At 45.1% G+C, this 14,959-nt stretch overlaps 1 protein-coding gene across 19 annotated transcripts in view; it reads left to right on the top strand.

Annotated features, from left to right (window-relative positions):
* Positions 1–14,959, top strand: part of ank2b (ankyrin 2b, neuronal) — a 156,166-nt gene that overhangs the window by 80,057 nt on the left and 61,150 nt on the right. For 17 of the 19 annotated variants that reach the window (XM_080882695.1, XM_080882687.1, XM_080882694.1 and 14 more), the window contains exon 2: positions 11,334–11,435. In XM_080882695.1, the coding sequence (XP_080738821.1) occupies positions 11,334–11,435 (102 nt within the window). Of the gene's footprint in view, positions 1–7,749; positions 7,887–11,333; positions 11,436–14,959 lie in introns of those variants that run through there. The other 2 variants (XM_080882690.1, XM_080882686.1) reach the window with 1 other exon arrangement.

Here is a 14,959-nt window from a genome sequence, read left to right as displayed (position 1 = left end):
TGATGGTTGGTGATTTAAAAATCAGTGTTTTTTCCTTTAAGCCGGGGAGTATAAATAGACTTTCCCAACATTTGTGATGTGTAGGTGTCTACTCGGCTCCGTCTCAATGGCTCTCTTGGAAATTGATTTGGCACTCAGCAGCGTGCTGGCAGGCTTTGAATAGATGCTTCAAATGTCTTTCATGAGTCTGTAAACTTAGTTAATCTTCCTGAATGTTAAACATGACCAAATTAACCGATTATTATGCAGTTAAACACATAATGATAAAACACATAATGTTCCTGATTACAGCCCAGATGACATCCCAAATAAAACAACGTTAGAGAGACTTCATTGCTTTTCATATACTTCTCATTTGCAGTAAATCCACAGCACAGTCTGGCTGTACTGGTTTGGATGTTCCTCCGACTCTCTCACCTCCATCAGAGAGTTGCATTGTTTGAAGCCACTCTCCTATTCCTATGTTTAATCTCAATCCACAGCTGCCCAACTGATGGGGTTTAGGGAGAGCTGTTTGATGTTAATCTGTCCCCCCTCCAGCCAGCTCTACATCTATATGCATCACTCTGTGTTCATGCTGACTGTATGCTGCTGCATTTCTGATATTTTACTGTAATCATCTTCACAGCCGGTCTTTTAATAATCAGTTGGTTTGATATTATTCTTTTCCCAGCTGATCTCTTTAGTAAAGGTTACATTTGATTGGTTGTCCCAGTCAAGTGTCTGTAATCGATATAGTAAAATGTTTGGTGTTTTGGTGCTTTGGTAAACAGAACAAGAAAATGCAGCTTTATTACCACTCGCTCCAGTATAGACGCTCCAGTACTGACCCAGTGTACATGGATGTTGAGTAAGCACTGCTGTTTGATGCTGAACTGGGACTACTAATATCCTAGATTAGAGCATTATAATCTGGTTGCTGTGGTATTATGGGGTGCTCATGAAAGATGCCAATCCTGTCACCATGGTAACCAGGAGAATCCACTGTAGGAATCAGTGGCAGGGTCTCCTCTGGACGTGCAGTGACACACAGTGGTTAGTAACACAGTAGAAATAGACACAGGACACATTAAAAGCAGTTTGTACTCATGAGTAAATCTGATTGTCCTGACCTGGGCAAATAATCATGAAAGGGTCAACCTGACATCAGGCTGTGTTGTCACAGTGATGTGGTCCAAAGTCGGAAGCTTGCCAGAGTACAGCAGATGTTAGTTTGCTTTAGTTATGCAAGGAGGAAAGATCCCCCAAAGAAGCTCAGCCCTGAGACCGAAGCTGTCTGCCACCATATCGTCTCACGGGAGTCAACAGGAAGTCCTTAATGATGCAGTCGCACTTCTCAGAATCTGCTCAGTGATGTTTACATCATCTTTGGCTGTACCCACCACCACAGACCACAACCACAGACCACCACAGACCACCACAGTCCACAGACCACCACAGACCACCACAAACCACCACAGACCACAGTCCACCACAGACCACCACAGGAGGAAGTGGGTTAGAAGCACAAATGTGTTTGTATGATATACAATCATTATAGATGTGAAGTGTGGCAGTGATCAGGGGATGGTTGTTTGCACATTTACCATGAAGTTTGTGCTGTTTCATTGTATTTTGAGAGTCTGTGTTTAACATCGGGGAGGAGACGTAGAAGTCAGCCCTCTGATGCTCTGTCGAGCCAGATGATGAGAAAGCTGATTTGTAGAACTCAGAGTACTTTACAGACGTAAGAAATAACCATGTTTTCTTTACTGCTGAACCACTTGTCTTGGTGCAAACTGGTCCCCTTTTGTACTCATAAGATTTATCGTATTAATGTTAATCATCTGAGAAATCTACCAGACAGCTGCGAGACTGAGTGAGCCAACCAACGGAGACACAAACTGCTGCAGTAGCATGAACTTTACTATCACCATCATATGCCTTACCATGTTTGGCTTATATTAATATTTTCAAATATATCTCCAGGTCTGCATTTTTGCTGATTTTGAAGAGTGAGCTTAATAAATTTTTCTTGAAAGTTTTCAGTCTCCATTAGGTCTGTTTGTTTTGGATGCTAGCTGAACATTACTCTGTGTTCAACATTAGCACCTTTTTCTGCAGTGCAGTGGGAGTTTTTCTGTCACGGCTGAGCTGAGCGATAATTTGAATTCACTGTCAGGACTAAGAAGTAAAAACTAGAGGACGTGGACCCCAGACAAAGCAATGAGGTGCCAATAGATGTTATATTAGTGTTACTAGCTGGAGGCTGGGTGTTGTCTTTGCATCTCCATCAGATTCTTTCCCTCACCAAACACATTTCCTTCTCATCTCTTAAACAGCGCTGTGGGCGTTTGGCCTGTTATTTTAGGCAAGCTCACCTTCCCTCCGATAACATTTTCCTCTCTGTTTTGCTTTTTTTGAGATGCCTGGCTGAAATGAAATTGTACTCACACATATTTAAGTAAACAGAGCTAGGGTCAAAACCCACTGAGGTAATCCTCCCCCCGTCTGGATCCAGGCCAGGCGGCAGCACTGACAAATACAAGTGGATATATATTAGTGTGAGTGTGGGTGTCTCTGCTTTCTGATTGTGCAGCACTTTATCATCATACATAATGTGTTTCTATTCTCTTTTGCATTGTGAACATACATTGTACTGGACTGGACTACAAGTGAACTCTAATGTTATTGTGTCAGAACTGCCACTTACTTAAAGCAGAGGTACTCTTACACTGCAGCGTGCATGTGGATCATGTTCAGCTGAGCTGCTGAGAGGAAGGAGAGTCGGGAAGGAGACGGATCGCAGCCTGACACACGCTGTGGCACATTTGGAAAAGCAACCATCCAATCAGGGGCTGGTTGCTGTGGATGCAAAGAGTAGAGGCACCACTCAGATACTGGGTGGGTTGAGGTTCAGGTCGCACAGAGAGAAGAAACCACTATGTCCTCACAGATATACAGTATTGCACCCAGAGATGTACAGCCTGCCAGACCAGTAGACACCAAGACCATTGTAAACACATGGAGGGGATGTTTAACAGGCTGGGAGCGCCAGAGGTGATCCACAGGAACCAGGGCGAGACGTTTGAATCCTGTGTGTTTGTATGTGAGAAAGTGGGCATCCATTAGACGACAGCTGTGACGACATCTGTGTTTAGTTTGAGGTGCTGTAGTTGTCGATTTTTTACACATCTTTGAAATATTTATATTTGAAATATTAGGAGACGTACTTGTGCAAAGGTAATATTAAAAGGTTGTAGCAGAACGTAAGATATAAGACAGAAGTCAGAGTACAGTGTTATATGAAAATAGTAATAATACAAGAGCGTGTATACTTCTTACTGGCTAAATGTGACATATGGCACGTACAGTAACATTAACAGTCTGAGCTGCTTTTTTGAGTCCTCTTGTTACCCAGCGGGAATTCCCCAACACTGACTCCTGATTGGACAGACGGGCTTTACAGATGTTGCAGGAATATGCCCAGTGCTTAATACTACAACATCTGGCCATAAAACCACCGCGTTGTGACCAGACAGTGACAGCAGCACCTCCAGGACCAAGGCCTCGATCTACTTTAGGTTCAGGGTCACTGGTGTTTTCTTCCAGCGTATCATAAAACAACACTTGTTTGTTTTGTTCATGTTGTCACTGCATGTCAGTTTATACTGACTTTCCTATTAACTCTAAAAGGCTGCTTACGCTGGAGGAAATTTGGTCCTCGCTTTGCTTTGTACTTGCAGTTGCCAAGGAAACCAGTATCATCCACACTGTCAAAAGTCATTCAACGGTGTCCTCTCACAGGAACTCACTTTATATTTGAATCAGCAGTGGCCCACTTCTTCAACTGAAATAAATCTCACATTTGTCACACACTACAAACCATCTGGAGGTAAACACATTTCCCATCAGCATTATTTTGATAGATGATGGGAATTAGTAGGTAAACCAAGCTGGCTTCCATCGGCTGTGACACCTGTGTTTCATTCAGATGTCGGTCCAGCCTGTCAGACTCGTCTTTGGTAAAGGAGACATCCATATCTGTCAGTGTTACTAAGGTCTGACACTGCAGAAGACTTTCTGCAGGTTTCTCATTTTGAAGCAAAATCTAAGCATAAACCTTATCTACATCTTTGTTTCCATAGCAACACAACCCTCCTGTGTCTATAGTTCATAGTTTATTTCGAAAGCAGTTGTGTAGCTTGTTTTTATGGACACACAATGTCGTCCACACCTCTAACTGAGATCTGTTTATCACTGATGGAAACAAGCTGAATATGTTCAATATTTAATCCCAGATCTGTGCTTCAGTACCTGTCTGCACCCTATACTGCATCACGTTCGTCTGTTAGACTGTATGGGCTTTTGCACGGCAGTTCATTTATGAGCTAACATTAAGCTGCTGGGTCTCTTGTGTTGGTTTTCATTTGTCAACGGACTGATGATACCTGATGCTGGTTCTACCTGAGACCAGTTTGGTGGTTTCCACTGTTATCATAGAGGCAGCCCTGGTTGTAAATCCACCTCTTGCCCGGACGTTGCATCTCTCCCTGGTTGGATGGATGTATGGATGTATGGATGGTTGGATGGTTGGGTGTATGGATGGATGGATGGGTGAATGGATGGATAGATGGATGGTTGGATGGATGGTTGGATGGATGGATGGATGGACGGATGGTTGAATGGATGAATGGATGGATGTATGGATGGATGGATGGTTGAATGGATGGATGGTTGGATGTATGGATGGATGGTTGGATGAATAGTTGGGTGGATGGATGAATAGATGGTTGGATGAATGGATGGATGGATGGATGGATGGATGAATGAATGAATGAATGAATGAATGAATGAATGAATGGATGGTTGGATGGATGGATGGATGGATGGTTGGATGAATAGTTGGGTGGATGGATGAATGGATGGTTGGATGTATGGTTGGGTGGATGGATGAATGGTTGGATGGATGGATGAATGAATGGATGGTTGGATGGATGTATGGATGGATGAATGGTTGGATGGATGGATGAATGGATGTATGGATGGATGGATGTATGGATGGATGAATGGTTGTATGGATGGATGAATGGTTGAATGGATGTTTGGATGGTTGAATGGTTGGATGGATGGATGGTTGAATGGATGGTTGGATGGATGTATGGATGGATGGATGGATGGATGGTTGAATGGATGAATGGTTGGATGGATGGATGGTTGAATGGATGGTTGAATGGTTGGATGGATGGATGGTTGAATGGATGGTTGGATGGTTGAATGGATGGATGTATGGATGGATGGATGGATGGATGGTTGAATGGATGAATGGTTGAATGGATGGATGGATGGTTGAATGGATGGTTGGATGGTTGAATGGATGGATGGATGGTTGGATGGTTGGATGGATGGATGGATGGATGGATGGTTGGATGGTTGAATGGATGGTTGGATGTATGGATGGATTAAAGAGGGGTGTGTGGGGATTTTTACTGGCTACACTTTGTGCAGACCAAGTGTTCCTTCAGCTACTTGCTGTGTTTCACGTACACACAGAAGCATCTAGATTACATCTTTCCCCACTGCAGTAACATAAAGTAGTACAAGTGGCTTTACTCCCTGTCCCCCTCCCTCCCACAGATAGTGAGCCATATGGCGGATGGCAGATTAAAAATGTTTGTGCCTGCCCTGCCCATTGGATTACCAGCCCACTAATGGGGTATGAGTGTGTGTGAGACTGGGGGTGGGGGATTCTGCAGTCCTTAGTGATAAAGAAAAGTAGTGACTTTCCTGCGTGGCCTGTTTAAGTGTGCTTGAACAGGTAGCTGTAACTCTGGCTTTGTTTCTTTGTAACATATTTACCCACGTAGTCATTTTTTGTCCTCCTAAACAAATGAATGACAGTAAAACAAAAAATACCCTCATTAAGTAAGTTACAAGTAGGAGAAGTGAAACTGAGAAGTGTTTTGGATCTAACTGCAGATGTTTCAATAAGGCCAGGATTCATTTTCCACTTCCACGAGTGTGCTCGGGTCCACAGATGGTTTCTGACTTACTCTTTGTTACTCCGGTAATTAAAGGCCTTGTGCTGATAAATATCACAGTTCTTCCATTGCCCAGGTGTAGCTAATAATATATAGCTTTGTCAGTTTTTTATGAACTTAACTCTTCAAAGGCCGCTCATCGAAATACTTGGTGACGAGTGTGAAGCAGCAGGAAAATATGTTTGTCCCTCATAGTACTGGATTTCCTGGATATGCTCCAAATTGCTCAGATTGGACTGGTTTTCACTTTTTGAAGGATCCACTTCACTGACCGTGTTCCTCACCATTCATTTAAATGATTTCTTTCTAGTCACTTTCTAATCGTTCATTCATAGAAAACCCCAGAGCTCCTTCTCATGGGCTTGCACTGGCTCTCCACAATGAGAGGTCTTTCTCCCTACGCTAACATATTCCACCAAATGGTTTAGCTGATCTGTTTAACAGTGAGATTATTGTGTGAGTCGTGACCTAGAGGAGTGCAAAGAGAATGAGACATTTACCTCCCTGATGTCCCACACAAGGACACACATGTGCACACGGAGAACACAACACGGCCACGTCTGAAGCTTCTGTTAGACAGCACACCGTTAATTGTGCTGCCATGAAAAGGTCTGTGTGGCTTTTAATTTGCATTCAGTCCATCAGGATCAATACGTCCCTGCTCTGGGCTACAGGCTGACATAGACCTGTATTAGGACAATACTGCGTCTGCTTCCATTAAACAGTGATTGAAGTAAAGGTTGGAGACCACGGTGCCACAGAAAAGTCGCCGAGAGGGAGGGACGAGTGTAAAAATCCCTCGTGTGAGCTTTAGCTTCTGTTTGTGTGGGTTTAATCTGACTACAGTGTTCTGGGCCGACGATCTGAGCAGTGACAAACGGTCAGTGTGCTGCCCTCAACAGTTTTTGATCCAGGACAGCACTGTAGCGCATGTCCACCCAGCATGCACCGGAAAAGTTTCATTTGCACTATGATGGTGGTATGTAGGAGAAGGTCACATCAGGCTGTGCTGCAACACAACCAGTCTAACTATGGCCTTGAAACTGATTGTGCGCTGTTATGTAGTGATAGAGAATAGTGGGTGGAGCTTCTTTGATGCCTCACAATGTCCAAAGAAGAATCTGTGTATGACAGCAGGAGTGACACTGGCTCACAGGAGCAGTTAATATGAACACCTGATAAACACCTGTAGCTCTCGTGGAGCACACCGAAGCTCGGACGCTCTCGTGACGCCACGTTAACATGTTGTTGTTGTTTTAGGCTCTTTCCAAACACAGTCAAGTGGAAGCTGCAGACGTTTTCATCACTTTTAGAGGAAAACAAATGTATATATTAACAGAAATTAGGCCCATGTTTGCCTCACAATGCTTGCTGTGTCTGCGGTGGTCCTGCCTTGTTTAGCATGCCACCCAATCACCACCACCCTCTCCTCCCTCGTCATGCATAGCTGGGCTGGTGGGTGTAAAAATAGCTGGGTTGGAGGGGGTGGAGTACGAGGGGTTGTTAGTCAATGCTCATTGAGTTGGATGCTTTAATGAGGAAACAGTAGCTCTCTGCTGCCTGCACTTACAGGCGTCCAGTCAAGTGGTGCAACCAGGACAGGACCTCGTCCCTGCTGTATGGTAGCCTGTAAGCTTTTAGGGGAGGGGGAGGAGGGGCGGGGAGGGGATTATCAAAGTGATTAACTCACTTAGAGTCCTTTACATTCTGATGAAAGACACTTATATAAGTTGAACCATGGGCAACACAGCCGTGTGTAAGGTGTGCGGCTCAGACAAGGGCCTGAGGACGGCTGGGAGCCCGGCTCAGCTGGACCTGGACTTCTACTGCATGGAGCACTTTCCTGTGCAGCGTCCTCTGATCCTGGTAAGAGCTCACATTCAAAGCAGACTCTGTGTTTGCCTTTGAGTTGGATGTAAACAGATATGGACAGATATGTGTCTCTGTTGGTGTGGACATGGTTGTGTGCTCCATAGGCTCTGCGCTCTCTTCAAAGGCCGGTGTGACATTTGTGTTCATAAAGTGTCCCGGCACAGCAGCATGTGGGCTCATGTATCTCATTTGAAACGCAATGTAATCACTTCAGCAGCTGTTGGGAACACAAGACCAGAAAATATCACTTCTTCAGTCTGGGGTCACTTTTAGTGCGTGAACGTTTGCTGTGTCAGTGAAACAGTTTGTTTGTGTCTTCATTGAGTGACTCGTGCAGTAAGTGCGTCTCAAAGGGCTTTGCAGCGCTCTAACACAGAGGTGGAAACATGGATGCGCTCTGGTTCCTAATGTGTTTGCTGACAGTGGAAGTTTGGATCGAATCATCAAAGGCTCAGCTGTGAGTAGGTGACTACACAAGTCCTCGGAGCTCTTTGTTTGAAAGCTAAACCCTCAGACTGAGATCAGCTGAGTTGCTATAAACACACGGTTCCTAATATTTTCACCCCTGTCGATCCTCCTGCTGTTCTCAGCATCAGGTTTCATGTTATGATTCAGGTCATCACTCCGGTATGACCTTACACTGACCCTTTCCTCCAGGAGCACAAGTGGAACATTCCCACTGGTCCTGCTCAGTGTGGGTCGAGGGTTCGGTTTTCCTCAGGTTTGTCACAGAGCAAAGGAATATTTGTCTGACAGAACTACAGCAGCAACTTTATGCTCGCGTGGAACCATTTTGGTCATTTTTATATTTATTTGGCAAATTCTGGTCAGTTTCTCAAACAGCTGCAGGCGCCAACTCAACTGAACACCACTCAGCTGTTCGTCCACACCTGAAGGAGACGGACACTCTTTCCACCATGGAAATCATAATGAATCTATCCAGTCAACACCTCCACTCTGCAGGCTTTTAGCATCTTTGAGGGCCTTGTTTTGGTTTGTTTGGCTTCGACGCTGCTCTCTACTTTCGGTTTGTCTCATAAATGTGTTTTCCTGTGTCTGTGACACACGTCCTGTTTTTAGACGTGGACAGCTCGGTGTCTCGACCTGTGAACTTTGGCCTCCTCTTACTCTGCCATGTTGCAGTCCAGTGCTTGAAAGGTCCTACCACGTCCTCCTGCTGCTTTAACAGAGAGCGGTTTATGCTCCAGGTCCTGCATTGGTGATCCGGATGTTAACACGTGTAGGCAAAGATTTGATTGGCTGGAAACAGTCGTGTTCAGTTCAGCCACCATTAATCATGATAGTGATGAAACATCAGACTGATGACTGTGTCAGGATGTAATGCCGGTCCGTTCGTGCCAACTCGACCACCACCAGGTGTTGTTGTGTCAGCGGCACAAACAGAGCAGCACCAGGGTGAGGTGCCGTTGCTAATAAACACAGATACTGTTGTTCCATCCAGCTAGAAATAGAATTTGTTCCTTCATTCAATGTCAAGCTAATGTTTGTGTTTATTTATAAGCCTTGTTTTTAATCCAGGCTAAATGTGCTCACTAATGAAATCATAATCTGGAGGTTAGTTGGGTCAGTTTAGGTTAAATAGCTGCTTAGTAGGAGATGACTCCACCTCTTTATAACTGTTTTATTTTTCACTGCCTAACTTTAGTGTTAACATAATCAGTTCTCACACATGAAGGCCAAACTCGTTATTGGATTTTTAAAGAGTAGTAAAAACGTCTAGTTTTCAGTTGCCTTTTAGTTAGTTTTAGGGTCCAAAGTGAATCAGCAGGGCTTGGAAAACGAGCTGTGCAGCCACAGTTTGAAGGAATCACCACAAATAACGTTTCTAAGAGAACAGGATGAGTTAGCGAGCGTCGTGTAATGTTCAACATTTAGAAATCGTTCAAAAGGAAGCAAGTGTTTTTGGCTTCATCTGAAACAGCCTCGTCACTATGGTTACCACGTCACTATGCTTGTCTCCATGGTAACTGGAAGGGGTATGGATGCTCCCAGCCTTAGCACGAGCAGCTCACAGTATTCGTGTCGGGGACAGTTTGCATTGTTGAGCTCCTGGCACTCTGCAGGTGCTGGTGCACGAGCACGAACAGCCTCATGATGTCATGAAGACACGAGCGTCAGTGAGAACAGACACGGTGTCGGTGATGTTGTCACAGACAGCAGCTTCATGCAGCTGCAGCTTGTGTCCGACGGCTGCTGCAGTTCCCACCTTTCTCCAGCGTTTCTCATTCAAAGCCTCGCTCGTCTGAAGGTCCTGTTGGTCTTCATGTCGCCATAGCAACCAGCCAGCGGCAGAGATGATTAGGGCATGATGTGTGTCGGCAGCCCGACATGAGGATGCTATCAGGCTTCACTGTGCGAACATGAAGACGCGTATCTAAGCTTCTCTTTACTGTGCTTTTATTCAGAAAATTAAACTGGGAAAGAAATCTGCGATATTACAGCAACACAGATTTAAGTGTTAACAATATATTTTACAGTGATATATCATTTTATTAGTGATAGATAGTAAGTTGCTTTAATTTCCCTGTGGTAGAGAGAATCTCTGGGTCGTATATACTAATGAATATTTGATTTGATGAAATCAGGACTAGTTCTAGATCGGACGCCAGCACAGCGTGGGGAGAAAAAGTGATGCAGTGCAGTTCCCTGCAGTAGCCAGGTGGTAGTTGACTGCAGGTGGAAACATCAAGGCTGTGTCTGAAGCGGGTCTCACTGCTGCAGTGTCAGTGCTCTCTGTGCTTCACTTGTCTGTGCACGTGAACGGCTGTCATTCAAATTCTTTGGCAAACTTTGATGGCTAACAATAGATCCTCCTCCTGAAAACAAGCAGTGTTAGAGAAACAGCAGTGTTGGTGCTGCATTTGACCCCTGAACTCCTCTAACACAATCTGAGTGCAGCACACATCAGCAGTGTTTTTCTGCAGCGGGAGCAGAGAGCTTGATTTAACTTTGGTGGAGGAAAATGCTGAATCACTCCTCACAGTGCTGGTCTGTTTCCAACTGCATCAGCATCCAAGAACAGGGAATGTCCTTCACAGCAGGGACGTTTCTGCACACTGAGGGAGATCAGGGGTGCAAATGCACTGATGATATTTTGTGCAGTGTGATTTTTGGCACTAATAATTTAGACTTCTTATGGAAAACGTAAAAATAGATCATTGCTATTGATGAAGGCACAAAAGCCTTTTGCAGATTGAGGTGTTTTTCTTTAAATGCAAACATAAGTACTGAAGGCTCACCAGGTAACACTGGACGTTCAAGGATGGCGTTCAAGGATGGCGTTCAAGGATGGCGTTCAAGGATGGCGTTCCAGGGGCCTCGTGTCGTCATTAGACATGAACAGGAGTCTGTGTGCGATGTTCTCAGGCAGCCAATCAAGTATGTGCTTTGTAAAGTGTGCTTCTTTTCTGTTTCTTCCAGTCGGACAGTAACACAAGTTTCCTGCGAGCAGCCAGAGCGGGGAACGTTGACAAGGTTTTGGAATACCTGAAAGGGGGCGTGGACATCAGTACCTGCAATCAGGTAGGAAAACGCAGACACATCCACACAAGCAGATCTGCTGTCTATCTACACCAATGGCTGCACAGTGTGGACAAAAAAGAACATCCATCAGGCTTTTGCCTTGGTGCATGCTGGGTAGTTTTTACTTTTTGTCCAACTGCCAATATATTAGGGATGCACCGATACCGGGTATCGGTATCGGTGCATCCCTAATATATTGATTGTTTCTTCTGAATTGGTGTTTCTGATCGATTTGGCTTCTCTGTAGAATTAAAAATGACTTAAGTTTTGTGCTTAAGTCTGTAAGCTTAAGCACAAAACTTCACCAAGTAGCTTCTGTGGGCTCTAAACACAATCAGAATTTCAGCAGCGCTGACGTCAGAGAGCAGGAGACAGTTTCATAGTTGTTGTGGTACCAATCAGGCAGACAGAGCTCTTTGTTTCTGTCAGGTGAGACCGCTTTGACTGCTCTGCCGCGGCTCGTAGGTCACACATATTTACCTGTTTACCAAATAAACAATGTAAATGTGACCCACTGTCACAGGAAACCGTGTCAGTGGTGACTCACAACCACTGCCCCGCCCCACAACAGTGATCCTGAAACTGTTGTTATGTAAGCTTGGAGCGAGTTAGCATGTTGTCCCTTATCTTTGCATTTCAAAATCCACTGGCCACGCCCCTTTTTATACATTGTCTGGTTCCAGGTGTTACCTGCCATGTGCAGCTCATTAGGTTGAAAAGGTGATCCGTATGTTTTAAAGGTGTTTGCTGCCTTCCCCACATACGAGGCCCCCTGCTGCCTGTGTCGTCTCAGTACTGTTGGTGATGCGTTGGACAAACAAGCAAAAATAATGAGCCCAGTGCTTTTTGTTATTGTTTACTACACATGAATCCTTCTTGGGTTGTTCCAAAGCAGGTTGTGATAATCCTTCTTCTGTTATTGTATAATCAAATAATGTCCCTTCAATCCTGCGAGGGAGAAGTTTGATCCGAGGGAAGTGCTTTATTTAGCTGCTCTCATGTATCAGGATTCCAGCCGTGGATGAGACACTGAAAGCTGATAGGACGTAAACGGTCCTGCCCTGGCAACGGTCATAATGAGCAACACAGTAAACAGAAGTCACACGAAATGGAAGATTGGCTGGTGTCCATGTTGTGTGAAGATGTTTGGCGTGACGTTGGCGTGGATCACTTTGACATTTGACATTACACTGTGTCTCTCTCGTAGCGCGTGCTGCTGCTGCTGTCAAGAACTTGACTGAGTGGCAAAGGCCAAACGCAGCTTCAATGTTCTGAAGTAAATACACAAAACTAAACATCAGTCAAATGTGAACATCTCTGTATCCATGTCAAGAGACATGCAGCAAATGCTCGTCTCTTGCTTTCTACAAAGGAGTCATTGATCCAGCATCAAACACTGAACCGTGCTGCTGAATCACTGTCTGCTCCTCACACTGTGGATGTGTCACTGTGTAAAACCTTGTAGATTGTGTGATTTTTGGCGTCACAAACCTTGGATTTGATGAACTGAAAGGTTCTGGGCGCTCGCTGCTGTGACTAGCCGACTATGAGCAGAAGCTCAGGGTTGGACCTCGATAAAGTTTACGGCTGATTTTTGCCAATTCTGCAGTCAAATGTGAACATTCAGAGGATTTGGCACAGTTTCATTTTCCAACAAACCCTCCATGAAGTATCACCCAACATAAAGTTATAAAAGTTTTTGCATATTTCAGTTGCTGTGGACAAAACGAGGCGAGAGATGTTAGTGATGGAGAAGTGGGTGGACCGGTCATGGAGCAGGACAAAGGGTGGGTGGGTGCAACAGGAAGAAAGGGCTCTCTGAGGTCATGGGCTGGTGTAACATCAGCTGATGCTCAACAGAAGTGCAAAAAGAAGCGAGCAGATGCAATTAAATGTTTATACACAGGAGATTATTAACTCAGAGAACTGTTTTCTATTTGATATCCTTTACTTTGTTATTGTCCTTTGGGCAAAAGTAACCGAAAACCATTCATCTCTGCGATCTGATTGGCCACGCGTCTTAAAAAAGGAAAAGCTGTTGGCTGTCTACCTGCATACGTTCGTATTTGTTTGAGACAAGAGATTCAAAAACAGCAGGACTAAAGCTGAAATGCATATTCCTCTCTGCGACTTAACCAGCTGTGGAAAACCTATATAACCTTGTATGGGGGGTCCCAGATGGCCATTAGCTTCAGGGGGCTATCTGATGATAGGAGTGGGGGTGAAAATGGAGTGGTTATTGTTAGACTTTCAGAAAAAATGTTTACAAAGTTTACAGTGGGGTTTTTACCTGGTGGACTAGAGCAGCGGTCCCCAACTCCCGGGCCTCGGACCGGTACCGGTCCGTGAGTTGTTTGGTACCGGGCAACGAGAGTTGAGGCTCAGGTGTGAAATGTCTGGTTTTCAGGGGTTTTTTCAGCGTTATTTTGTTATCGTTTTTATCGTTAACTCGGTTTTCCTGGGTCTTTTCACATGTGTTATGAATAAATCTTCTTTTTTTCAGTACCGGTACTAGTTTTATTTTGTTGTATTTATCCGTGACACCTTAAAGGCCGGTCCCTGAAAATATTGTCGGGCATAAACCGGTCCATGGCGCAAAAAAGGTTGGAGACCGCTGGACTAGAGAGTTGGTCCCTGTGCCTTTGGGTCAGGGAGAGTACCCGGCCTTCATAGCCTCTGGTTGGGATGCTCAAGGGAGGATGATCCATCTTACTGAGAGCCTTCAGTCCTCACATGGGCAGCAACACCGGAGGAGCTGGTGACCTGGAGGGTGTGATTGGGAGGAATGGCCTGCTTGTTCAGAGCCCGGGTGGGTCCCAGCCGGCAAAGCGAAAGCAGCTCGAGCAGAAGTTGAAGCAGGAGGTCAGTGAGGCCACTGAAGAAGACTTTCAGACTTCCTCACAATGGAAACTGTCAGGCTGATCAGGAGGGAAAGCACTGGTCACATGCTGTGTAACGGGGTGCTGCTGACTTCAGGTGGATATCGTCTGGTGGTGGAAGGAATACTTAGGAATACGTTTTTCATCTGTGTCTGTGGACACCTTTAACAAAGGGGGAGCGGAGGTTGGGGGGTCTCACGCCTCAGCCTCCTTGGGAAGGTCTGACCCAGCGCTTTGGACAGGGGAGTTAGCTCATTGGTCAAAGCGTCAGGAGGAACATGGAGGTTTTGGTCCTGGAACCGTGGACCAGCTCTTTACTCTGTGGAGGATATTCAAGCGTGCTGAGGAATGACGTGTGCGTTTGTTTTGTAGAGTTAGAGCATTGGACCATGTCCCACGGTGTGGTGGGTGCTTTGGGAGTATGAGCTGTTTGGTCCCTGTAACCATCGTCAACACACTGAAGGGACACAACCTCATTACATTTCAGTGCCCTCCAAAGGTGTGTTTAGTCTGCTCTGGTGCTCCTCAAACCAGCTTTCCTTTACCTGTAAGTCCCTCAAGAGAATTTGGATTCAGCTCTGAGCACCTCCCTGTGTTAACACTTAGTGGTGGCAAACATTTTGAATAGCAGACACCAGGATCACT

The sequence above is a fragment of the Rhamphochromis sp. 'chilingali' genome (genome assembly GCF_963969265.1).
Source record: "Rhamphochromis sp. 'chilingali' genome assembly, chromosome: 1".
In the NCBI taxonomy this organism is placed as follows: Eukaryota; Metazoa; Chordata; class Actinopteri; order Cichliformes; family Cichlidae; genus Rhamphochromis; species Rhamphochromis sp. 'chilingali'.
This window is presented reverse-complemented; position numbering and strand designations above follow the sequence as displayed.